The sequence below is a fragment of the Balaenoptera ricei genome, chromosome X, assembly GCF_028023285.1.
Source record: "Balaenoptera ricei isolate mBalRic1 chromosome X, mBalRic1.hap2, whole genome shotgun sequence".
NCBI lineage: Eukaryota > Metazoa > Chordata > Mammalia > Artiodactyla > Balaenopteridae > Balaenoptera > Balaenoptera ricei.
In genome coordinates this window covers 118,759,094-118,786,126 of record NC_082660.1, presented here as the reverse complement: position 1 = coordinate 118,786,126, position 27,033 = coordinate 118,759,094, and the positions used below count along the sequence as shown (strand labels likewise).

At 39.8% G+C, this 27,033-nt stretch overlaps 1 protein-coding gene across 1 annotated transcript in view; it reads left to right on the top strand.

The window, feature by feature from the left end:
- Positions 1 to 27,033, top strand: part of GPC3 (glypican 3) — a 425,362-nt gene that overhangs the window by 345,532 nt on the left and 52,797 nt on the right. The window contains exon 7 of the mRNA XM_059910058.1: positions 23,541 to 23,700. Within this exon, the coding sequence (XP_059766041.1) occupies positions 23,541 to 23,700 (160 nt within the window). The remainder of the gene's footprint in view (positions 1 to 23,540; positions 23,701 to 27,033) is intronic.

The following is a 27,033-nucleotide window of genomic DNA, read 5'->3' as shown; positions in this document are numbered from 1 at the left end:
TTACATGTAACTGTCCAGTTTTCCCAGCACCACTTATTGAAGAGGCTGTCTTTTCTCCACTGTATATGCTTGCCTCCTTTATCAAAGATAAGGTGACCATATGTGCGTGGGTTTATCTCTGGGCTTTCTATCCTGTTCCATTGATCTATGTTTCTGTTTTTGTGCCAGTACCATACTGTCTTGATTACTGTAGCTTTGTAGTATAGTCTGAAGTCAGGGAGCCTGATTCCTCCAGCTCCGTTTTTCTTTCTCAAGATTGCTTTGGCTATTCGGGGTCTTTTGTGTTTCCATACAAATTGTGAAATTTTTTGTTCTAGTTCTGTGAAAAATGCCTGTGGTACCTTGATAGGGATTGCACTGAATCTGTAGATTGCTGTGGTTAGTAGAGTCATTTTCACAATGTTGATTCTTCCAATCTAAGAACATGGTATATCTCTTCATCTCTCCATCTCATGTATCATCTTTAATTTCTTTCATCAGTGTCTTATACTTTTCTGCATACAGGTCTTTTGTCTCCTTAGGTAGGTTTATTCCTAGATATTTTATTCTTTTTGTTGCAGTGGTAAATGGGAGTGTTTTCTTAATTTCTCTTTCAGATTTTTCATCATTAGTGTATAGGAATGCTAGAGATTTCTGTGCACTAATTTTGTATCCTGCTACTTTACCAAATTCATTGATTAGCTCTAGTAGTTTTCTGGTAGCATCTTTAGGATTCTCTATTTATAATATCATGTCATCTGCAAACAGTGACAGCTTTACTTCTTCTTTTCCAATTGGTTTCCTTTTATTTCTTTTTCTTCTCTGATTGCTGTGGCTAACACTTCCAAAACTATGTTGAATAATAGTGGTGAGAGTGGGCAACCTTGTCTTGTTCCTGATCTTAGTGGAAATGGTTTCAGTTTTTCACCATTGAGGACGATGTTGGCTGTGGGTTTGTCATATATGGCCTTTATTATGTTGAGGAAAGTTCCCTCTATGCCTACTTTCTGGAGGGTTTTTATCATAAATGGGTGTTGAATTTTGTCGAAAGCTTTCTCTGCATCTATTGAGATGATCATATGGTTTTTCTCCTTCAGTTTGTTAATATGGTGTATCACATTGATTGATGCGTGTATATTGAAGAATCCTTGCATTCCTGGAATAAACCCCACTTGATCATGGTGTATGATCCTTTTAATGTGCTGTTGGATTCTGTTTGCTAGTTTTTTGTTGAGGATTTTTGCATCTTTGTTCATCAGTGATATTGGCCTATAGTTTTCTTTCTTTGTGACATCTTTGTCTGGTTTTGGTATCAGGGTGATGGTGGCCTCGTAGAATGAGTTTGGGAGTGTTCCTCCCTCTGCTATATTTAGGAAGAGTTTGAGAAGGATAGGTGTTAGCTCTTCTCTAAATGTTTGATAGAATTCGCCTATGAAGCCACCTGGTCCTGGGCTTTTGTTTGTTGGAAGATTTTTAATCACAGTCTCAATTTCAGTGCTCGTGATTGGTCTGTTCATATTTTCTATTTCTTCCTGGTTCAGTCTCGGAAGGTTGTGCATTTCTAAGAATTTGTCCATTTCTTCCAGGTTGTCCATTTTATTGGCATAGAGTTGCTTGTAGTAATCTCTCATGATCCTTTATATTTCTGCAGCGTCAGTTGTTACTTCTCCTTTTTCTTTTGTAATTCTATTGATTTGAGTCTTCTCCCTTTTTTTCTTGATGAGTCTGGCTAATGGTTTATCAATTTTCTTTATCTTCTCGAAGAACCAGCTTTTAGCTTTATTGATCTTTGCTATCGTTTCCTTCATTTCTTTTTCATTTATTTCTGATCTGATCTTTACGATTTCTTTCCTTCTGCTAACTTTGGGGATTGTTTGTTCTTCTTTCTCTAAGTGCTTTAGGTGTAAGGTTAGGTTGTTTATTTGAAATGTTTCTTGTTTCTTAAGGTAGGATTGTATTGCTATAAACTTCCCTCTTAGAACTGCTTTTGCTGCGTCCAGTAGGTTTTGGGTTGTCGTGTTTTCATTGTCGTTTGTTTCAAGGTATTTTTTGATTTCCTCTTTGATTTCTTCAGTGATCTCTTGGTTATTAAGTAGTGTATTGTTTAGCCTCCACGTGTTTGTATTGTTTACAGATTTTTTCCTGTAATTGATACCTAGTCTCATAGCACTGTGGTCGGAAAAGATACTTGATATGATTTCAATTTTCTTAAAATGACCAAGGCTTGATTTGTGACCCAAGATATGATCTATCCTGGAGAATGTTCCATGAGCACTGGAGAAGAAAGTGTATTCTGTTGTTTTTGGATGAAATGTCCTATAAATATCAATTAAGTCCATCTTGTGTAATGTGTCATTTAAAGCTTGTGTTTCCTTATTTATTTTCATTTTGGATGATCTGTCCATTGGTGAAAGTGGGGTGTTAAAGTCCCCTACTATGATTGTGTTACTGTCGATTTCTTGTTTTATGGCTGTTAGTATTTGCCTTATGTGTTGAGGTGCTCCAATGTTGGGTGCATAAATATTTACAATTGTTATATCTTCTTCTTGGCTCGATCCCTTGATCATTATGTAGTGTCCTTCTTTGTCTCTTGTAATATTCTTTATTTTAAAGTCTATTTTGTCTGATATGAGAGTTGCTACTCCAGCTTTCTTTTGATTTCCATTTGCATGGAATATCTTTTTCCATCCCCTCACTTTCAGTCTGTATGTGTCCCTAGGTCTGAAGTGGGTCTCTTGTAGAGAGCATATATACAGGTCTTGTTTTTGTATCCATTCAGCCAGTCTGTATCTTTTGGTTGGAGCATTGACTCCTTTTACATTTAAGGTAATTATCAGTATATATGTTCCTATTACCATTTTCTTAATTGTTTTGGGTTTGTTATTGTAGGTCTTTTCCTTCTCTTGTGTTTCCTGCCTAGAGAAGTTCCTTTAGCATTTGTTGTAAAGCTGGTTTGGTGGTGCTGAATTCTCTTAGCTTTTGCTTGTCTGTAAAGCTTTTAATTTCTCCATCAAATCTGAATGAGTTCCTTGCTGGGTAGAGTAATCTTGGTTGTACGTTTTTCTCCTTCATCACTTTAAATATGTCCTGCCACTCCCTTCTGGCTTGCAGAGTTTCTGCTGAAAGATCAGCTGTTAACCTTATGGGGATTCCCTTGTGTGTTATTTGTTGTTTTTCCCTTGCTGCTTTTAATATTTGTTCTTTGTATTTAATTTTTGATAGTTTGATTAATATGTGTCTTGGTGTGTTTCTCCTTGGATTTATCCTGTATGGGACTCTCTGTGCTTCCTGGACTTGATTAACTATTTCCTTTCCCATATTAGTGAAGTTTTCAGCTATAATCTCTTCAAATATTTTCTCAGTCCCTTTCTTTTTCTCTTCTTCTTCTGGGACCCCTATAATTCGAATGTTGGTGCATTTAATGTTGTCCCAGAGGTCTCTGAGACTGTCCTCAATTCTTTTCATTCTGTTTTCTTTATTCTGCTCTGCAGTAGTTATTTCCACTATTTTATCTTACAGGTCACTTATCCGTTCTTCTGCCTCAGTTATTCTGCTGTTGATTCCTTCTAGAGAAGTTTTAATTTCATTTATTGTGTTGTTCATCACTGTTTGTTTGCTCCTTAGTTCTTCTAGGTCCTTGTTAAACGTTTCTTGTATTTTCTCTATTCTATTTCCAAGATTTTGGATCATCTTTACTATCATTATTCTGAATTCTTTTTCAGGTAGACTGCCTATTTCCCCTTCATTTGTTAGGTCTGGTGGGTGTTTGCCTTGCTCCTTCATCTGCTGTGTGTTTTTCTGTCTTCTTATTTTGCTTAACTTACTGTGTTTGGGGTCTCCTTTTTGCAGGCAGCAGGTTCGTGGTTCCCCTTGTTTTTGGTGTCTGCCCCCAGTGGCTAAGGTTGGTTCAGTGGTTTGTGTAGTTTTCCTGGTGAAGGGGACTAGTGCCTGTGTTCTGGTGGATGAGGCTGGATCTTGTCTTTCTGGTGAGCAGGACCGCATCTGGTGGTGTGTTTTGGGGTGTCTGTGACCTTATTATGATTTTAGACAGCCTCTCTGCTAATGGATGGGGTTGTGTTCCTTTCTTGCTAGTTGTTTGGCATAGGGTGTCCTGCACTGTAGCTTGCTGGTCGTTGAGTGAAGCTGGGTCTTAGCAGTGAGATGGAGATCTCTGGGAGATTTTCGCCATTTGATATTATGTGGAGCTGGGAGGTCTCTTGTGGACTGGTGTCCTGAACTTGGCTCTCCCACCTCAGTGGCACAGCCCTGACGCCTGGCTGGAGCACCAAGAGCCTTTCTTCCACACGGCTCAGAATAAAAGGGAGGAAAAATAGAAAGAAAGAAGATAAAATACAATAAAATAATGTAAAATAAAATAAAATAGTTATTAAAATAGAAAATAATTAAGAAAAAAAATTTTAAATGTAGAAAAAAAAACGGACAGACAGAACCCTAGGACAAATGGTAAAAGCAAAGCTATACAGACAAAATCACACACAGAAGCATACACATACACACTCACAAAAAGAGAAAAAGGCTCCCAAAGTCCACCTCCTCAATTTGGGATAATTCGTTGTCTGTTCAGGTGTTGCACAGTTGCAGGGTACATCAAGTTGTTTGTGGAGCTTTAATCCGCTGCTCCTGAGGCTGCTGGGAGAGATTTCCCTTTCTCTTCTTTGTTCGCACAGCTCCCGGGGTTCAGCTTTGGATTTGGCCCCGCCTCTGCGTGTAGGTCGCCTGAGGGCGTCTGTTCCGGCCCAGACAGGATGGGGTTAAAGGAGCAGCTGCTTCGGGGGCTGTGGCTCACTCAGGCCGGGGGGAGGGAGGGGTACGGATGCGTGGCAAGCCTGCGGCGGCAGAGGCCGGCGTGATGTAGCACCTGCGTGAGGCGCGCCGTGCGTTCTCCCGGGGAAGTTGTCCCTGGATCACGGGAGCCTGGCCGTGGCGGGCTGCACGGGCTCCCGGGAGGGGCAGTGTGGAGAGTGACCTGTGCTCGCACACAGGCTTCTTGGTGGCGGCAGCAGCAGCCTTAGCGTCTCATGCCCGCCTCTGGGGTCCGCGCTGATAGCCGTGGCTCGCGCCCGTCTGTGGAGCTTGTTTAGGCGATGCTCTGAATCCCCTCTCCTCGCGCACCCGGAAACAAAGAGGCAAGAAAAAGTCTCTTGCCTCTTCGGCAGCTGCAGCCTTTTTCCCGGACTCCCTCCCGGCTAGCACCGAAGCCCGAGCCTCAGCTCCCAGCCCCCGCCCGCCCCGGCGGCTGAGCAGACAAGCCTCTCGGGCTGGTGAGTGCTGCTCGGCGCCGAGCCTCTGTGCGGGAGTCTCCGCTTTGCTCTCCGCACCCCTGTGGCTGTGCTCTCCTCCGTGGCTCCGAAGCTTCCCCCCTCCTCCGCCACCCGCAGTCTCCGCCCGCGAAGGGGCTTCCTAGTGCGTGGAAACCTTTCCTCCTCCACAGCTCCCTCCCACTGGTGCAGGTCCCGTCCCTATTCTTTTGTCTCTGTCTTTTCTTTTTTCATTTGCCCTACCCAGGTATGTGGGGAGTTTCTTGCCTTTTGGAAAGTCTGAGGTCTTCTGCCAGCATTCAGTGGGTGTTCTGTAGGAGCTGCTCCACATGTAGATGTATTTCTGATGTATTTGTGGAGAGGAAGGTGATCTCTGCGTCCTACTCTTCCGCCATCTTGAAGCTCCTCCCCTATTACTATTAACAGTAGGAATGACTTCAGCTCTCCCAGGAAACCATAACCTTCCAATACATTATTCATGGTTTAGGAATCATTTTGATTTTCTACCTCAAGAATTTAGCCAAATGACAACTATTTAGTGAACTCTTGTTTCCAGTGTTTCTTCATGTGCTAAAACTGTATAGGGGCCCTTGTCATATCAGAACTGGCTATGTTGCTTCTCCTTGATGGCCCTTCTCCTTGCATGGCACACTTTCCGTGGTCTGAATGAGTACTGAAGGCAAATCCATGAAAGATTTTTGTGGAAGACTGAGGTCACTGAGACTTTGGTGTAATAAGATAATTGATGTGCTGGTATAATAGTTTTCAGGCAAATTGAAATAGAAAAATAAAATAAAGGTTTTCCCTTAAAATTATTCCAGGAAAATATCTTTTCACAGGAGGGGACACCCAGTCGTATCAATAAAGAGTAGAATTTTCAATGACCTCCCTAATGTCAACAATAGGAAGTTTATTTCTAAATTTGGGGTTGCAAATTTTTCCCAGTTGGTTGCTTCCCTTTTTTCTCTTTTAATTGAGATAAAATACACATGCCATAAAATTTACCCTATTAAAATGTATGATCTACTGGTTATTAGTATATTGACCGAGTTGTACAACCATCACCATCATCATCACTATCTAATTCCAGAACATTTTCATCACCCCCAAAAGAAACCCCATAATATTAGCAGTCACTCCCCATTCTCCCCTCCCCCAGCCTGTGGCAACCACTAATCTACTTTCTGTGAATTTGCCTATACTGAACATTTTATATAAGTGGCATCATATAACATGTGGTCCTTTTGACTGGCTTATTTCACTTAGCATAATATGTTCAAGCTTCATCCAATGAGGTGATAGCTCATTGTGGTTTTGATTTGCATTTCAGTAATGACTCACGATGTTGAATATCTTTTCATTGGCCATTTCTGTATCTTCTTTAGACAAATGTTTACTCAGATCCTTTTTGCATTTTAAAAATTGGGTTGTCTTTTTATTTTTTACTTTTAAGAGTTCATTAGATAATCTGGATACAAGACCCTTATCAGATATGTGGTTTGCAAAAAATTTTTCCCAGTCTCTGAGTTGTCTTTTCACTTTTTTGATAGTGATTTTTAATTAATTTTTATTGGAGTATATTGCTTTATAATGTTGTGTTGGTTTCTACTGTACAGCAAAATGAATCAGCTATACATATACATATATCCCCTCTTTTATTTATTTATTTGTTTTTTGGCTGCTTTGGGTCTTCATTGCTATGCATGGGCTTTCTCTAGTTGTGGCGAGCGGGAACTAATCTTCGTTGCGGTGTGCGGGCTTCTCACTGCGGTGGCTTCTCTTGTTGCAGAGCATGGACTCTAAGCACGCGGGCTTCAGTATTTGTGGCACACGGGCTTAGTAGTTGTGGCTCGCAGGCTGTAGAGCGCAGGCTCAGTAGTTGTGGTGCACGGGCTTTGTTGCTCCGAGGTATGTGGGATCTTCCCGGACCAGGGCTCGAACTTGTGTCCCCTGCATTGGCAGGCGGGTTCTTAACCACTGTGCCACCAGGGAAGTCCCTATCCCCTCTTTTTTGGATTTCCATCCCATTTAGGTCACCACAGTGCATTAAGTAGAGTTCCCTGTGCTATACGGTATGTTCTCATTAGTTATCTGTTTTATACATAGTATCAATAGTGTATACATGTCAATCCCAATCTCCCTTGATAGTGTTTTTTGATGCACAGAAGTTTTTCATTTTGATGAAGTCCAATTTATCTATTTTTTTTCTTTTGTACTTATGCTTTGCCTCACCGAAGTTCACAAAGATTTACCTCTGTGTTTTCCTTTAAGAGCTTTATTGTTTTACATTTTGGCCTTTGGTCACTTTGAGTTAATTTTTGTATATGATATGAGGTAGGGATCAAAAATCATTCTTTTACTTATGGATATCCGGTTTCCTCAGCACCAGTTAGTTTATAATGTTATTTAAGTCTTTTATGGCCTGTTGATCTTCTGTCTAGTTGCTCTCCCCATTATTTAAAATGGGGTATTACTATCTATAGTTACTATTTTTGAGTTGCCTATTTTTCCTTTCAATTCTGTCAGTTTTTACTTCATGTCTTTTCAAGTTCTGTTGTTAGATACATATACATTTATAATTGTGAATTATTGGTATTGACCCTCAGTCTTTTAAAAAATTACCTTCTTTGTCTATAGTACCAGTTTTTGTCTTAAAATAAATTTTATCTGATATTAGTGTAGCCACTCTAGTTCTTTTTAAGTTACTCTTTGCATAGTATATTTTTCCATCTTTTTACTTTCAACCTATTTTTGTCTTTGAATGTGAAGTATATCTCTTATAGGCAGTGTATCATTAGATCTCTGCCTTTAGATTGGAGAGTTTAATCCAATTAGTTAATGTCATTACTGATACAGTAGGATTTAGATCTGTCATTTAGCTATTTGTTTTCTACATATCTTATGTCTCTTTTTTTCTCTCTATTGCTCCATTACTGCCTTTTGCGTTAAATATTTTATAGTTTGTCATTTAATTCCCTTGTCATTCACTTTATTACATTTAAAAAATTATTTTATTAGTAGTTGCCCTGTGGATTACAATTAACATCTTAATTTATAACAATCTAATTTGCATTAATACCAACTTAACATTACTACTGTATAGCTTTGTTCCCTCTCCCCTCCTTTGTGCTGTTATTGTCATACAGTTTACATCTTTATAAGCCCATCAACTCATATTTCTAATTATATCTTTATGCAATTGTCCTTTAAAAGCAATAGGAAAAAGTATTTACTAAGCAAAAATGTAATAATAATAATAACAACAACCTATGGAGTTAACCTTTTCTAGTTTTCTTCATTTCTTCCTACTACTTTTGGGTTACTGTCTAGTATCCTTTCATTTAGGCTGAAAGGATTCCCTTTAGTATTTCTTACAGGGCATGTCTAATAGTGACAAACTCCCTCAGCTTTTGTTTATCTGGGAATGTCTTCATTTTTTGAGGGACAGTTTTGCTGGATATAGAATTCTTAGTGGACAGTTTTGGTTTTTTTTTTTCTTTCCGTGTTTTGAGTCTCTTATCCCACTGCCTTCTGGGCTTCTTAGTTTTTTATGAGAAATTAGCTGTTAATCCTGTTGATTATTACTTGTACGTGATGAGTTGCTTCTCTCACTGCTTTCATAATTCTCCCTTTGTCTTTGATTTTAAACGCAGAGCTGTGAGAAATAGTAGGTTTGGATAATTATTTAACATAGAGCTAGAAAGTGGAATTTCACAAAGCAATACAGGGAATGATTGTGCTCCTCTAAAAGCAAGGTAGTGTTTCTAAGTGTACAGGTTCTGCTTGCATAAAGGAGGTATTATCTTAATGACAAAAGCGAAGGAGCTATTTTCCCAGTTGAGTTGATGGAAAAATCTTTTTTCTGGCTGGTATAACTAGAATAAGAAACAGAAGTCAAGCTGGAGTGATGTGGAGTAGGGACATGTTTTGGGAAGGAGAAGAACTTGTTTAGCAGTAACAGCAGCCTCCTATAAACCCCTGTGGCCCTCTAGGTTTATATTACTAATTAAGGCAGTTGTGCACTTGTTTTCCATTAATTAAGGTATCTGCATAAGTGTGAGTACCCAAGTGAGTGAATTTGTTGGACACTTTGTCCCTGATGTTGTGGGTGGTGCATTTATAGCAGAAGGTCTCTGCACTGTTAACTCACAGATAATGATGCTGGAATTTAGTTCAAACTTGTAGAGTCACTACATATAACTTCACTGATGGTTACACTGTATATATCCCTGTCTGTTTCTGGAACCATGACAACACAAGATGTCGACCATCTGAAATGTCAGGGTAGTCCTTAAATATAGTTGTTATTTAAAGATGTATAAATTACAACCAGCCCACCAAATCTAATCTTCGGGACAGCAACATATTTGAAGTTTCAATTTAGTTGAAAGCCACCATAACTTAGGAATTCACCATTTGTTTTAACAAAATTCATCAAACACTTAAATGTGTATAAGTAAAGAGAGTAGGAAACAAAATGGAATTATGTTGAATTGAATGCAAATGCAAGGATTTCAGTATGATTAAGCCTCTCTGAGATGTTTTCAACCAGAATTACTTGGGAATAGACAGAAGAGATGAATGGGAGAAAATAAGGAAGTACCAGTACTTTGGCAGGTGGATTTATCCACCTAATCAGGAGCAGATAAGATGAGGACTTTGGAAGCTTTTATTCCACTGCTTTTCACACCTTCTAGAGAAGAACTCCTTGTGGACTATATATTTCTTGAGGGCAAGCTCCATGTTCTATTATTATCTCTTGCCCATGCCAACCTGGAAATCGGCTGCCACATGTTCCCAGGGGCCATGCTATTCTCTTCCTAGCCTGTGCTTTGACCAGCTTTGGCTAAGGATCCAGGAAGAAGAACCTCATTGCCCTTTTTTCTGTAACTAAAGGCATTTTGCAACTCTCAAGTCCCTTTGCCTCTCTCTTATCTTACCTGCTCTCAACTGATTCTCCTGTGATATCCCCAAGGATTAGGCAGAAAGCTAGCATTACTTGCAGCACTCGTGTGTTGAAAAGCTCTACTAACAATTGTCTGTGTGGGCTTGCTATGCTCATCTGTAAGATGCGGGGATTGGACGATATATCTCTCAGGTCCTTTCTGACTCACTTACCATTCCAGGTGTTGAATATAATGCTGAGCACTTCTGGGTGCTCAATACATCTAATATCTCCATTTCTGATACTGGACACCATTCTCTGGGAGGTAGGTTCTCTGCTTCCCAACCATCTCCTTACCTGTTGCATGTAGCTAGGTTATGCAAGTTAATTTCTTCAAAGATGAGAATTACCATGGCTGTATCCAGAAGTATGTTGAACAAACACGATGTTCAGAATGTGTGCATATTACCTGGTATATCAAAAGGGGTTAAACATTGTGGGGGAGGGAAACAGGTGTTTATTTAACAAAATGTTAATTGAATATGACTAAAAGGAATCTCAGAAGATGGTGGAGAAGCCCATGTTAGAACTGGTCAAGACATTCTTTTTTTTTTTAATGTATTTATTTGGCTGTGCTGGGTCTTAGTTGCGGCATGTGAACTCTTAGCTGCAGCATGTGGGATCTAGTTCCCTGACCAGGGATCGAACCCGGGCCCCCTGCATTGGGAGCGCAGAGTCTTAGCCACTGGACCACCAGGGAAGTCCCAAGACATTCTTACCTACTGAGCTCCGTGAAGAGAAACAAAGAAAGGTGAAACTATAAATGTGTGTTGGCTGCAGTCTGTTATAAGCTGTCCTTTTCCCCTCCCACACTTACATTCTCCTATTCCTGCTACTCTATCACCACCATCATCACCAAATAGTTTTGTGAACTAGAGAAGAAATCCAGGTAAGACAGCCAGCCAAACACTTCAGTCCTCGGAGCAAGCAAAATGTTCATACCCCATGCACCAATGAGAGCCAACAGGGAAAATAATTCACCATAATTTCTGGGACATATACCTCACCAAAATAGCACAGAATCAAGCCCTGCCCAACACTGAGTACAGATTAGCTGGACTTGGTTACATGGTGCTCTTCCCAGACCTTGTGGTTAAATCCTAGTGAGCTTCTTAGGAAAAACAAGGGGCCTGTCTGAGGAATGGATTCCTAGGCAGAGCCAATAGGAGAAATGCTTGATGAGGTTTGGAATTTAAGCATAAGAAGCAATGATGAGAGAGACCCAGATGGGAATGAAAATGATTGTATCTGTACTAGACTCCAACTCTGTGCTTACTTCAGAGAAGTGAAATTAATCTAAGATTTGCTACCAAATGGCAAGTATTTAAATATACTAAATTAGTGAGTGTTTTATGTGGGGATGAAAGGTGAGTGTGAACGATAGTTTAGCCAAATGCTAAGTAGCAAGTATTTTGTAAGTATACACAATCAACCCAGTAGAAAATTCTGCAGCTGGAATTTCTGAAACTAGAAGTGACTAAGCTAAAATTGGAAGAATGATCACCAATATCAATAAGAAGTAGATGTAAAATGGCTGTGAATTTTGTTAAAAGACCATCTGAGCAAATAATACAATTCCAGCAAGGTAGTGAATATATTCAAAGTGTTAATGGCCACGCTTGAGTTATCCTACAGTGTTCAGTGATTTCCTTTAAAGCAGTGTCCTAAACAGTTACCAAAAAAGTAGGGCTCGAATTCCTTTGCTATCGGGGAACACCAGCAGTTCCGTTTCACATTCCTCCATCCACTGTTTGACTACTCCATTCAAACCACTCAAGGTACAGAAAAGAAAACTATACCATGATAAGGAAGGACTTAATCATTTGGTAGCTGCAGTACACAACTAGGGATGCCAGTGGCCCTCGTAAAATTCCAATGCTCTCTCTAGTTGTCTTCTGTGACCGAAGTGTTACAAAACCTATACATGGTGGATTCAGAAAGGGTCAATTGTTCTAGCATCTTTAATGCTGTGTTTACCACACAAAGCACTGTTTTAGTACACATCCTAGTTTTTCATATTTAAAAGAATTACCCAAGCATTTCTTAAGTTAATCTTCACTTAAGGAGTGACACTAAAAGATATACAAAAGCACCATTCTTTATTTTTTTTTGAGAGTTCTCTGAGTATTTATTACTGATTTCCAAACTTGCAGAATCAAACTGGTAGCCTGTTGTAAAATGACACTGAACAACACTCCTCATATTCATCATGATCATAAGTAAAGAAAATGCTGTGAGAATGTCTTTTTTAAATTTAACCCTAGTTGATTTACAATATTGTGTTAGTTTCAGGTGTACAGCTTCAGATTCTTTTCCATTATAGGTTATTACAAGATATTGAATATAGTTCTCTGTGCTATACAGTAGGTCCTTGTTTATCTGTTTTATATATAGCAGTGTGTATCTGTTAATCCCATACTCCTAATCTATCCCTCCCCCTCCCCTTTCCACTTTGATAGCCGTAAGTTTGTTTTCTATGTCTGTGAGTCTATTTCTGTTTTATAAATAAGTTCATTTGTATCATATTTTAGATTCCACATATGTGATATCATATGATATTTGTCTTTGGCTTACTTCACTTAATATGATAATATCTAGATCCATCCATGTTGCTACAAAGGGCATTATTTCATTCTTTTTTATGGCTGAGTAATATTCCACTATATATACACCATCTCTTCTTTATCCATTCATCTGTCAGTGGACATTTAGGTTGCTTCCATGTCTTGGCTGTTGTGAATAGTGCTGCTATGAACATTGATGAAGAGTACCATTCTTTTGCTTCTTCTATTTCAACCTTTAAAAGTATGTGGTTAGATATGAATACTAAAATAATTTTACTCATGTTTCCTGTGGGAGCCTACTTCCCCCTTAGGAATCTATAGCCTAAAACTTGGAAAGGGAAATGTTTGAAGCTCTCTGACCTCCAGGGAAATAATAACTAGAAACTCAGAATCTGGTTTTTCATCAAGTCCCAGCTAATTTATTTGTACCAGATGCACCAGGCCATTTATTACACTTCAGAATAATACAGTGCAGCCTTAATTATCTGAAACATATTTTAACTTCATATTTTTCAAATAGTACACCAGAGAAGGAAAACCTATTTATAAATCCTGATCTAGACCTAGCCTTTAAAGGCAGGAAGCTTTGACAGGGAAACTAGAGGCATCTCACTAATCCTTGGTGGGCCAGATGCATTCGGTTGACTCTTAAGGCCCTGTGCTTGATGACATAGCTGCTGTGGTTCATACACAGAGGTTATTTTTAGAGGCAAGAATTCTCATTTCCCAAAAGTATAACCACAAAATGTCTATTTGGAATGAATCAGATTTATACACTAAGACAATAGTAAATGCGCAAATCACGTCTGTGTAACCTCAGTTCCCTGAGGAAACGTGATATCTTGGTATACTCTCACCCTGGGACCCTTGTCCTCTGTCAGTGGCCCTCATCTAATTACGGCGGTCCTTTGGAAACCCAAGTGGTGCTGTGGGGTTTCACAGATGTCTTCGAAGTAAGTTTTTCCTTCCAGAAAAAAGGTATATTTCATTCTTGAGGCTTTTCACAATTTAAAACTGACATAGGGACAAAAAGTCACTAATCTTCAGCCATGGTGGTAGCCAGGGTCGGATGCCTTCAGAGGGAAATTGGACTTGGTGGCCTGCAAGGTTACCCTGCTGTATTTGCATTTGGCTGCCACACCTGGCCAATCAGCCTTATCTAGCCAGCTTCTGTGTTTTGTGGGGCTTTTGGACCCTTACAATGAGATTTATTCTAGTAATGCTAAAGACCCTAAAGGAGGTCATTACAGAGCACAGAACTAACACACAATAGGCCAAGTGATCTAGCAGACAGAGTACTCATGTGGGGATTGGAAGAGGCTCACCAGGTGGCCTCAGGAACCTCGTTCAGCCACTTAGTGCTTTGGTTGGCCATATCCCTTTGAATTACTTGGTTCATTTGCTTAAAAAGATCAATTTCCTGCCTTCCTCTTTCACTTGGCCCTGCTTTATCAGAGGAGGGGGCTCCCTCAGCTCTAGGGGAATATGGGACCCACTGGCAGTCAGTCACTCAGTCTAACTGTACATCTGTCTAGCCTCAGTGTATCCAGGGCTCCCTGGTAGGAATCAGCTATTTCCAGAGCAATAGCAATGGTGTATCAGACCAGGGTTGAAGAGAGAGAGACTGAGAGAATCAAAAGTCGGTCAGTAAATTGCTTATTTATTTTGTTAGCCCATTGGTTCATTTATTCTTTCGGTTACCAAGCATTTCCTAAGCACCTGCTATGTGTCAGGCCCTGTGCTAGTCCCAGGGCCATGCCCTTTCCAATTTAATGCTGGATTACAGAAGCCCTCCTCCCTGGCCCCATTCCAATTTCTAACCACTTTACAGTAACTACCCTTGAACTTTTTCAAGATAAAAATGGGCACGTTGCCTCACATCTCTCTCAGCTCCAATTTCCTTATTTGTAAAATGAAGCTAATAATACTTGCCCTGCTGCCTCACAGGGGTCCGGGATGGATCAACCGAGAAAACAGATATGGAACTACTTTTAATTATAATAATAATGAAATACTGATAGTAATGACACAATAACTAAGATTTATTGAGAGCCTACGGTGTTCCACAGAATGAGCCCTACCCAGGCCGTAATTGAATGTTAACTGGAACCAAAAATTCAGAATTCATCCTCTTCAGAGATTCAGGTCTTATAAACATATCATTTTTAATATATAATATTAATATATCATTGTGTAAGTACTTACTGTGTGCCAGATACTAAGCTTAGTCCTTTACATGGTTTACCTCATTTAATCCCCATGATAATGCAATGTGGGAGATAGGTATAGGTATTATTATACACGTTTTATAGATAAGAAATATAAGGATCAGAGAGGTTAAAGAATAACTTGTTTATAATAACAAAGCTAGTAAACGATAAAGTCTAGATTTGAACACAAGTTTTCTGTCTCTAGAGAGTGTGAGATTTTAACCACCGTGCTTTGCCTCCTCTTGGAAAAGCGTAAAGCTCTATACAGTTCTAAGCTATTGGTAATATTATTGTAAAGATTTTTATTTTAAGGCAGTGGACAGATTCCTAACCGCAGAGAACCATTTCTGCCACTGGGAGCGAGCCCCACCAAAATAGTTTTAATTTCATCCCGAGTTTGCTTCTTTCACATCCTGGTTTGTTTTACTATCCAGGTATTTATTGAGTTGGGAGGACTTCTTCTCACAAGTTTCCAGGCTACATTAACAAACGTAAAGTAAGAATCGGGGAAGCTAGAAGTGGTAGAGAAAGTGTGTGCTGTGGATAAGAGGCGGACATGGAAGCAATGCCCAGGCAAGAGTGTATCTGGGTGTGGGTGGCCTTCTCAGTGACACCACATGGAAGCACAGCCTCTAGCGGGTCCCATTGCTCTTTATTACTACACATCTCTGCGTGCATCCTTAGCGCACAGACCCTTATCTTACTGGGAGCATCCAGAAGGGTTTCCCCAGACTCTTACAAAATTTCCACCCACCCTTTTTTTTCTGGTGCCTCAGGGTTTGGCCAGGGAGTGTTACTTGTTTTGCTTCACAAGGCATCTGTAAGAAGCTCTTCGTGTCTGCCTCTGGGGCTGCTACCGCTCCTCCTTCTCCACTTCCTCCCTTTCTTCATCTTCAAGATCATCATCATTATCCTTAGCAACAGGGTTAACATGTTCGAGAACTAATGACCTTGCCAAGCAATGTGCTGAGCACTTTATATGCATTATTCTATTTATCTGTTCATTCATCCATTTAATGAATATTTATTGAACATTTACTTTGTACCAAACACCGTGCTGCACATTGAAACAGACCATTATTTCTCCTGTTAGTCTAGTCGGGGTGCAACAGGGGAATATATAATTGCAAACTGTGGAAAGTTCTATGAAAAAAGGATACATGGGACTATGAAAGGTGAAAGGTGCTATTGAATTTAATTCTTCAACAACCCTGCAAAGTTAATGAATAGCATTATCCTCTATTTTACAGGCAAGGACACTGAAGCTCAGAGAGGTTAAGTGACTTGCCGAAAGTAACACAGCTAGTAAGTAGGCTGAGTAGAGATTCATACCCATGCGGGTCAGATTCCAAAGCTCACACTCTTAAGGGTTATACTTTATTGCCTCTCCAATGTGTGAAGTGCATATATAGCCATTAATTCTAGCCCTATACACTTTGGTTCTGGCTTCTCCTCAAATGTGTGGAGTCGCAATTGTTTCCAATTAGTTGTGGCTGTGGTTTGGTGCATTCGTTCAAAGAAAGTGTGCATGCAAAGCAGAGGTCACGTGCCCTCGGTCTTGTGGATGTGCACAGCGTATAAATAATAATGGCATTCCCCAAAAGCTGGGATTCATCGGAGTCACACATTTGTTTCCCATTAGCTTATGCTACTCAAATACAAACAGTAAAGCATGTATTTACATTGCTGTGGACATGGAAAGCCGAGCCCCCAAAGCATTCCTTGCAGGTTGTATAAAGCTGAGCATCCAAATAGTTCAAAATCAGTTTTGTAAGCCCAGCTTAATAGCTTTAAAATGAAACCTGGATTCCAGATATTTTTGAAAATGCTTAGAGAGAGGTATGTGAGTAGCCAAAAGAGACAAAACCAGCTAAATCCTCAAAATATGTACCAAGCCCCATATTTGTAGTATCTACTCTTGTTACTTGTCCTTTATTTTTAAAATGCTGAAGAGCTTAAAGTCAAGAAAACTCTTAACCATGTAACAGCAGTTATGGAATTTTTCATTCTATTCTAACCAGCTGTCTGAAGCTTTTCAAAACAAACCTGTTTGTGATGAGATGGTTTGGTTATTTAAGTAGATGGCGAGGCTGGGAAGAACAAGCAGGAGGCGTCCAATGTCATTATCTCCCCCTCCCAGCTCTCCGACCCAATAACAAAAGGCTTTCCCATCAAGGTATAGTTCATGGATAGCATCTGAGAAAATGAGATTGAACTGGAAATTATCTTAGGTGAAGAAGTCAGGATGGTAAAAAATGTGAATGAAGGCCCCATTAGTTGATGTCTTTACCTAAGAGAGCATGTTTTTTGGGTTTTTTTTTTTTTGAAGACCTGTGGACTTGGAAGCAGAAGACTATATTTTTAATGAGGTCACTATCACTTACTTAGTGACTTGGTCAAGTCTTATCCCCTCTCTGAGCCTCCCTTGACGTGGGAAATGGGGATGACAGTCTTCCCTATTACACAAATTGATGGTGCAGACTGGAGGATTACATGAGAGAACATATGTTAAGTCCTAGCACAGTGTGTGGCTGATAAGGTTCATATCTTTGCAATCAAGATAATTCCAAGAGGCACATTACTTATACCATATAGACAGATCAAGAGTTGCTGCTCTCGCTGGTCTAATTTCAGCATATTTGATCCCCCTAAGAACAACAAGTATGTCGTTTGATCTTTGTTCTCCTGTCAAGCAAGCATGAAAAGAGCTTTGGCCAAATCACATCGTCCCATGCTGCAGTGCTCTTTTGTTATCTTGGTTATGGTTATAAGAACATGAAATTGCTGTATTCCAGAAAGCCTTTTTTCCTCTTATGCTGTGGTTTTAATTTTCTTAAGTAATTATTCCAGGCTTTTTGTTTCCTTTTATCACACAACCCTGAGTACCTGTTCCAAGGCTAGCTTTAAATATTTCCCTTTCGAATCAAACAAAGTCACTCACTTTATACAAGGGTATTTTCATTAACTACAAAGACAAAAGGTCATGATGTCCATACCTAAGTGAAAAGGAAATCATCAGATTGCATTTACTTTTTTATAAAATGGTCTGAAGAACATGCATTATGAATTCAAACACACGTGGGGCTGAGGTGACTCTTGTCCAAAGATGGTTTTCACGGGATTTCTGGGAAGTGGAGTGACACTGGAGCAGCCTTTCTTAAAGTGTGGTCTGTGGTTCACTCACAGAAAGGTTGGGGCAGGGGCAGGGGTAGATCTAGTTAACAGTGCAGATCTCTGCTCTACCCCAGACCTGCTAAGTTAGAAGCTCTGTGGGTGGGGCCTGGGAGCCTGAGTTTTTAACGAACATCCTAGGTGATTCTTATGGAAATTGAAGACTCACTCCCATGGTGTATAAAAATGTACATACCGTTTGACCCAGTAATCCTACTGACGGGAAACTAAGGAAAAATATGGAAAGAGTTATGGAATGCTCCTGATGGTCCATCTTTACTTATAAGAGCAAAAAGAACTAGAAGCAATGTAATATTTTCAACATTAGGAAACTGGTTAAGTAAATTTGGGTAGATCCCTGAGGGGCACTGTGTAGGTGTTTTAAATGCATTTAAAGCATGTCATTTATCACATTTATTCATAACAACCATTCTATGAGGCAGGCATATTTTCCTCATTTTACAGATGAGGACATTGAGATGTAGGGAGATTAAGCAGCAAGGTTAGTAAGTGGAAAGAAAGAAGTTAATAAGGGGAAAAACCAGAATTCTAAACCCAAGTCAGTCTGATTCTAAAATGCAAGTTCAACCGTGTAGAAATATAGACATTAAAAACAACCCTACCCCGGAAAACACAAACATTGGTTCTTAAAGTTTGGGAATTGGGGTTTTTTTTCCCTTATTTCTCTTTCCTTTCCTCTTTCTGTATTACATTAATACTTACATAATGAAAATATTGTATTATAAAATAAAAATTGATTGTATATTTAAACAACCATGATAGTTTTATGTGAGTCAGAGTAGCAAGGAGGGTAGAAACTGTGGAAAAAGCTGGGCAGTGGGAAGGCCTCGTGTACTTCCTGCTAAGGAGGGCCAAACAATGCACGGCAGAAATGTCAGGTTTAGGGAATGGTTCTGGGGGTCGTGGAGTAAAATCATCGGTGTTTTAATAAGATAGTTTACATTGATAATCATTATTCTGAGCCCTGGCTTTTAAAAAGCTAATAGGATAGTGTCCTCTGAAAATGGCAAACAGTTCATCAGAAGTATCAGGCACCTAAAGTTAACTGATTTGTGTGCAAGGCCCTCATAACTTTTCTTTTATAAAGTGAGCGTTCAGTCTGGAAGACACTGTAAAGAGTGAGAGAGGGAACAAAACGGTCAATATTGTGAATTGTAATTAGCTTATTTGATTTCTGTGCCAAATTCCAGGCTGTGCTAAATCCACAGTCCTCGCTGGTAATTCCTCATCTCTGACACGTTACCCTTCTTTCAACACTCTGGAGCTTCAGACTCTTTGAGACTTTTGCATTAACAATAGCTTTCTAGGTTTGGATTTGTTTTGTTCATGTGTGAGGGTTAGGCTCGTCAGCAGATGTCTGTGTAATATGGTTTGAAAGTATGCTGTAATCCTTCTTCAATGCTGAAGTTGTCTCCAAAATGGGAGTAATTTAAGAACTAAAGAAGTAATTTCACTGGCAAAGTTTTAAAGTTTTTTTTAATTGCACTTTAAAAAAAACTGAAATACCGGAGAATACTGGGGGCATTGTACACGAGGTTGGAAAACAGCCTCTCAAAGATTAGCTACAGATCTTAGCCAGGGTCGTCCAAAAGGGTTTAGTTATTCATTCACAAGTTTTTCTATAATTCATCTGTGCTTTGGCTTTCTCCTTTTCCATGAGGTTGTGGAAGTAGCTTTTAAAGAATTAAAGATGCCATGCCACTTCATTTTGCTTCAGTTCAATAGCACATTTATTGAGTGCCTACTATGTGCCAGACACTACCTTAAATGCTATGGGGTTCAAAGGTAAATAAAGCACAGCCCCTGGGCAGCTCACAGTCTGGTGGTGGAGGGAAGCCACGTGTACAAATAAATAATACCAGGTTGCATACGTAAAGTGCTCTTTAGGAGATACAGATAAAGGGAGCAGTGCTGGAAGAGGGAAAGGGAGAGCTATAATAACTACCTGTGGTGGCCAGGAAGGCTTTATTAAGGAAGTGACATTTGAACTTGGCTTGAAAGGATGGAGTGCTTTCAATAGACAGAAATGAAAACAACTCACATTAGGTGCTCAATTAATGTTTGCTGAAGGGATTAATGAAAGGCACAGATGGGAGGCGTGCTTGAGAAAGAGCAAGTTCACAAAGCTGTATCTAACCGCAGCTTCCCCTTATGTGAACAGTTCTAATTCAGGTAATCCATGACATACACGAAGGATGTATTTTTCAAAATTGACCTTCAGATGTGTATGTCAAAAGCAATTTTCCCATAGGAAATAATGGTAATAGAAGAAGTTGGGGTGTCTTGGTCAAACTGAAATGACATTATAGTCTAGGTTAGTAGTACTCAAAGAATAGTTTATGAACCCTGGTAGTCTATGAAACCCAGGGATCCACAAGGTCAAAATTACTTGCACAATAATACTAACTGTTACTTGCCTTTTTCACTGTGCTGATATTTGCACTGATGCTGCAAAAGCAATAGTGAGGACAACTGTTGGCACCACAGTGTGAATCAAGGCAATGGCGCCAAACTGTACTCGTCATCATTGTACTCTTCACTGGCATACACCTGCAGGAAAATAAAAGGCATTTCACTTAAGAATATCATTGCTGAAGCAGTAAAACTGATTAATGTATTAAACCTTAACGCCTGAGTATACTTCTAAAGAATATTCTGCGTTATGACATTTGACGTATGTTTAAGATACTTCTGCTGCAAACTGTGTTGATATGTGTCTCAAGGAAACGCACTTGTGAGATTATTTAAGCTATGAGCTAAACTAGCCTCTGTAATGACTGACAAACTCTGGTTATACAGACTTGAGTATTTGCTAGACATTTTCTTCGAAAGGAACAAGGAGAGCCCGACAGTTAAAGGAAAAACTGAACAGTATTTGTTGCCAAGGATACCATTTGAACTTTCAAGAGAAAATTAAAATTTTGGAAAACTTGTATCTGCCACCATGACCTTGAGAGCTTCCCAATATTTAAAAGACTTTTTAAATGAGATTGGAGGTGATGTTAATCAATGTGATTTTTTGACATCATATAATGGAAGATTTCAACATTTGGAAAACCTGCAGAACTCAGTGAACCAATATTTTCCGGATGATCCAAGCATGATGAGACAAAATGGGTAAAAGGCCCATTCAAAGTTCGAAGCATACCAATGGAGTTTAATGTAACAGAACATGAAAAGTTTGTTTATATGGTTTCGTATTCAACATTGCAAGTAACCTTTCCTCCTTGTTGAATTTTTATGTAGTATCAATGAAAAATATCCACAGTTATCTGAAAAGGCTACTAAAGTACTTCTCTCTTTTCCCATTACATACCTGTGAGAGGCTGGATTTTCTGCAAATGTTTCAACCAAAACAACATACAAGAACAGATTGAAGGGAGAAGCAGATATGACAATCCAGCTATCATATGAAGCTAGATATTAAAGATATGTGGGGGCCTCCCTGGTGGCGCAGTGGTTGAGAGTCTGCCTGCCAATGCAGGGGATATGGGTTCGAGCCCTGGTCTGGGAAGATCCCACATGCCGCGGAGCAACCAGGCCCGTGAGCCACAACTACTGAGCCTTCGTGTCTGGAGCCTGTGCTCCGCAACAGGAGAGGCCACGACAGTGAGAGGCCCGCGCACCGCGATGAAGAGTGGCCCCCGCTTGCCGCAACTAGAGAAAGCCCTCGCACAGAAACGAAGACCCAACACAGCCATAAATAAATATAAAAATAAATAAATAAAATTTTAAAAAAGATATGTGCAAAATTGTAAAACAATGCCACCCTTCTTCTAATGGTTTTATGTCAGGGGAAAATATATTTACTTTTCATTAAAAATGCTATTTATGTTAACATATCATGGGTTTATTATTGTTATGTTTAAATTAGTTATTAAATAATTTTTTAAATTTCTCAGTTATAATTTCTAAGATGGTAATGTCGATAGATATAACTATATATAATCAAAAGTTCCCTGGGATTCCCAATAAGAGTATAAAGGGGTCCTAAATTCTAAAAGTTAGAGAACTGCTGGTGTAGCTTATCCTAGCCTGTGTGTCTGTATTATACATTTAGATGTGTGGGGTTGGGAGGAGGGGTAGAGAAGCACATGCCTTAGAGCAGCAGGGCGGAGATGGTGCTGGAGTGGGAGATGGTAGGTGGGTTGGCTTCTCAGACAGCATTAGAGGTTGTTGGCCAGGAAAGAACCAACTTTTTGTTGTGGACTTTTCTTTCTTTGCTTAAAAAGAGAAACAAACCTGCAGTCACATTTCTCTATGATACGTAGCTTGTTGCAAGTAGATCGTGGTGTAACAGCTAAATCACAGGTGGAGAACATAAGAGTATATTTTGCAGTGACAATGAACACAGACAGTGGAAGCCACAGAAACCAAGATGTGCCTGTGTTATGTATGCAGCATTTTTTTCTTCCAGATACCTCTTCTGCAATCGCAAAGATCTCACTTTCTGCATATCCAGCATCTTTTGTTGTCCATTATTTAAAAATGGAAGGTGGGACTGAGATTTAGAACTAAACATGGATGATGGGGCAGAAGCTAGAGGAGGAATAGAGGATGTTGGAATACAGCCTTGGAGAGAGATGGTGAGGAAAAGTAAAACTGCCCTCAGAGACCACTCATGCTGTGAGCTGGGCTTCTGAGTCAACGGAGAGACATTTGGGAGGCGGGAGTCACCATAAAATTAGAAAGGCATTGACTGTGTGACTGAAAACCCAGAAACTGAAGGACAAAACAGACATGCCTCTTATTAGGCACATGGTCTACAATGAAGCAAAATGAATTTCAAAGCATCTTATTGAAATTGTGGAAGAGGGAGATATTTTTCAAGTTTTTCTAGTGGTCAGGGCATAGTACGAGGCAATTAATTATAAGTATTCATTTAAATGTGTATAAAATGTCACTGCTATTCTCTTCATTTGGTGGGATGCGTTTGTTGCTTTAATTTAGTGACTGTAAATATAGTTAGAGAGGGCTTCCATAGACATCTTCTCTGAACGTGGTGTTCTCTCAGCCTATTAATATGCCTTGCCTATCATGTCTTAAGTTCCTCGTCAGTGAGTTCTCCTCCCATGGAGGCTTTCAGGAACTTAAGACATGGGAACGTTCTGATACAATATACACTCTGGCTACTGGATGGTGGAAGTAGAGTGGAAGGGTGGAGAATCATGTCAAATGCTATGGAAGGGTCCAGAAGTATGCAACTCTAGAGAGTATAAGCAGTGTACGTCTATTTAAGTTTGAAAATGATTTGTAAAACCTTCTGTGTAACTCTTTTAACATTTTTTAATGCCTCCTGTTAATAACACACTGTTTTAGCCCTGCCTGAGAAATATGAAGAACTGCTACAATCCTGGTTGTTTTCTTTCAGCTCCTGAGGACCATGTCTGTGCCCAAGGGTAGAGTTTTGGATAAAAACCTTGACGAGGAAGGGCTTGAAAGTGGAGACTGCGGCGATGATGAAGATGAGTGTATCGGAGGCTCTGGTGATGGAATGATGAAAGTGAAGAACCAGCTCCGCTTCCTTGCAGGTAACTGACGAGTGCTGGCTCAAATCTGAGCTAAAATGGTGATGCTTGGGGATTAAAGACCAATTGAATCTGCTCTCTATAACTCCCCTAAAATCTCTGCAACACACAATGCCATCAATTCTTCAAGGAAAGACTACACTCTAGAAAATGAAGTTTTCAGGTAGCCTTTTTTTTCCTTTTAAACCTCTGGACCTGGGTAGAGGGTAACTTCCTGTTTCTCATTGTCTAAAATGAACTGACCTAAATCAGTTGGCTCTGTTTCCTACTGGAGATTTCCTTGGTTCTTCTCAGTTATAAAAAGAGATGAAAAAAGAAATGCAATCTTGAGAGTCTGGTGAAAACCAATGATGGGATAATTTCCAAAGGAAAAGACATTAGCTGACCCTCTCTTTTTAGAATGTCATATTTGGTTTTTTTTTCTCACAAGTAGTCTAACACTGATAGGCTATGACACATAACTGCACGGCTAGGTGAAAACAAATAGAAGAAAAATAGAGAGCTGATACTGTCAAGAAGGCAAAACAACCACAACAAAAAATATTCCCTCACAAGTCACATTTGTATCGATTAGCCCAATTTACAAAATACTTCCGTATGGATAGGTGTTCATGTTCCCATTTTACAGATAAGAAAACTGGGGCTCAGAGGAGAAATGAGATTCATCTAAATGGCAGAGCTGGAAATCTAACTTGGGTCTTAAGACTTCCAGTGTCACGCTCTTCCTTCTGCAATGCACAGCCTTCTCCTTGAAATCCTATTGCCCGTGGCCTCTGAGACCCTGCAAGCTCCTCTTTCTTTTTCAACCTCTTTCCTTCACTAGTTCTTTCTAATCCTACCTGAAACTGGGTGTCTCCTTAAGCCTCTATCTTTTCTCTCTTTTCCAGAGAAAACACAGATCTTATCCACTTTGGCTCTTTCAATTTTTTTTGATTTCTGTAAGTTCTTCTTTTTTTTTTTCCATTCTGGCAAAAAAAATCTAGCATGAAATCTGCCCTCTTAACAAACTTTTAAGTGTACAGTATTGTTAATAATATGCAGATTGTACGGCAGATCTCCAGAACTTTTTCATTTTGTATGACTGAAATTCTGTCCCCATTAAACACTAACTCCCCTTTCCCCCTCCCTCAAACCCTGGCACCATCATTTTGCTTTCTGCATCTATGAGTTTGGCTACTTCATCTAAGTGGAATCATGTAGCCCTTCTGTGACTGGCTTATTTCACTTAGCGTAATGTCCTCAAGGTTCATCCATGTTGTAGCATATGACTACAGGATTTCCTTCTTTTTAAAGGCTGAATAATATTCCACTACATGTATGCACCACGATTTCTTTAGCCATTTAGCCATCAGTGGACCTTTAGGTTGTTTCTACCTCTTGGCTGTTGTGGATAATGCTGCAATGAGCATTCTTTAACTATTATATCACTATGGGGATAATTCATAAAATCATTACCTCCAATCTTAACTGCTCTCCTGAGCTCCCATCCCACATCTCCAGCTGCTTACTAGTCATTTCTTCCTGGCTTTCCCACCATTACCCCCAGCTCTATGTGTCGGAAATCAAACGTATCAACAGACAATCCCAAACTGGTTCCTCCCTTAATATCCTTATTTTTCTAATGCCACTACCATTCTCCCAGTCGCTGAGGCTTAAAACGGAAGTCATCTTTGACTCTTCTCCCTTGCCCTTCATATACAGTTGGGCACCAAATCACTGTAGATGATCTGTAATTTTTTTTCTGCTTCTCTCACTGTTTCCTTTCTATCCCCCTTTCACCCCCCTGCATGTGCTATTTCAATCACATCTTAAGTGGTCTCCAGTCTTCTAGGCTAAGACAGGAGTATTGAGAGCCTTAGGCTAGCAGATTAGAGAACAAAGAATCAGAGACCCAGGCAGAAGATTCCACCAAATTTATCTTGTACAGCTGCCAGGTTAGTCTTTCTAAAGCATCTCCTACCACTCCCTAGCTCAGCTACCTTCATCCTGTCCCCATTGCCTGGAGGATAGCGCTCAGACTCCTTAGCAGAGTTCTGAGGGCCTTCTGGTCTAGCCTCAAGTATCCTTTCAGCTTCATTTCCCACCAGTAGCCCCACAGGAACCCTGCACTTCGGCAAGAACAACCATACTCACGCCCCATGAGCATGAGTAGACATACTGTTCTTATCTGTCTTCATAACGTTGCCCACATTTATTTCTATATAGATACCCCACTTTTATTTTTTCTTAAATTACACCCATCCCTAAAAGTACATTTCAAGTATGATGCAGTGAAAAAAAATAGGTTTGGGGTAGAGTAAATTTGTATTTGAATTCTGGCTCTATTCCTTATGAGCTAGCAGGACCTGGGTCGGTTCTTAGCCTCTTATCTAAGTCTGCATTCCCTCATCCATCATAGTGGGGATCATTACCCCAACTTCATAGGACTATTTCAGGATCAAATCGAGGGGGAAAGTTTGTAAGGCGTCTAACCCAGTATCTGGAACATACTAGGTGACCCATAATTATTAGTTTCCTTCAATGAAGTCTTTCACAACCATCTCAGTCTACAGTTATCTCTGTCCTCTGAATTACTAAAACAAATTCTGCCGGTGCTTTCAAGAAATAGTCTGCAGTGGCTCCCAAGTTCCATTCCTAGGGCATAACATGATCGCTCAGAGCCTGGCATCCTATAAAAAGAATGTTGAATAAACATAATAAGTAAAAATAATAGAAGCTTATGTTTATTGGACACTTACCATGCTGCAAGTGCTGTTCCAGGACTTCCCAGGCACTGCCTCATGTCATTTTCACAACATCACTATTATTATTCCCACTTTACAGATGAGAAAACTGATGCTGGAAGAGGTAGAGTAATTTGCTTAAGGTCATGCAGTGGCTAAGGTCGAGAGTTAGGATTCAGATTTCAGAGGCCACTCTTTGGACAAATCTGCTTTGCTACCCCCAAAAGCTTTTGGTCATCTAAAGGTTGCCCAGATGATTGAGCAAACTAGTAACTGGTCTCCACGCTGATCCCTAGTACATACCACTGTTGATGTTTCTCCAAAAGTCCCTGCTTATCCCTTCTCTTGCTTTCCTGCCTATAAGCCACTTCCGTATCCATTTCAAAACACGATTCCACAGTTCCATGGTGACTTAACTTTTTAAAACAGTGTTTGGTCTGGGACCTTGTCAAGGGCCTTTTCAAAATCTGAATAGATTACATCCACTGGTTTCCCTTTGTCCAAATGCACATTTATCCTCTCAATTCTAGTCAATTAGTTAGGCGTGATTACCCTAAGTGCTTTGTAAACTGTAAAACGCTATACAAATGGTGGTTAATTTAATTTACGGGAA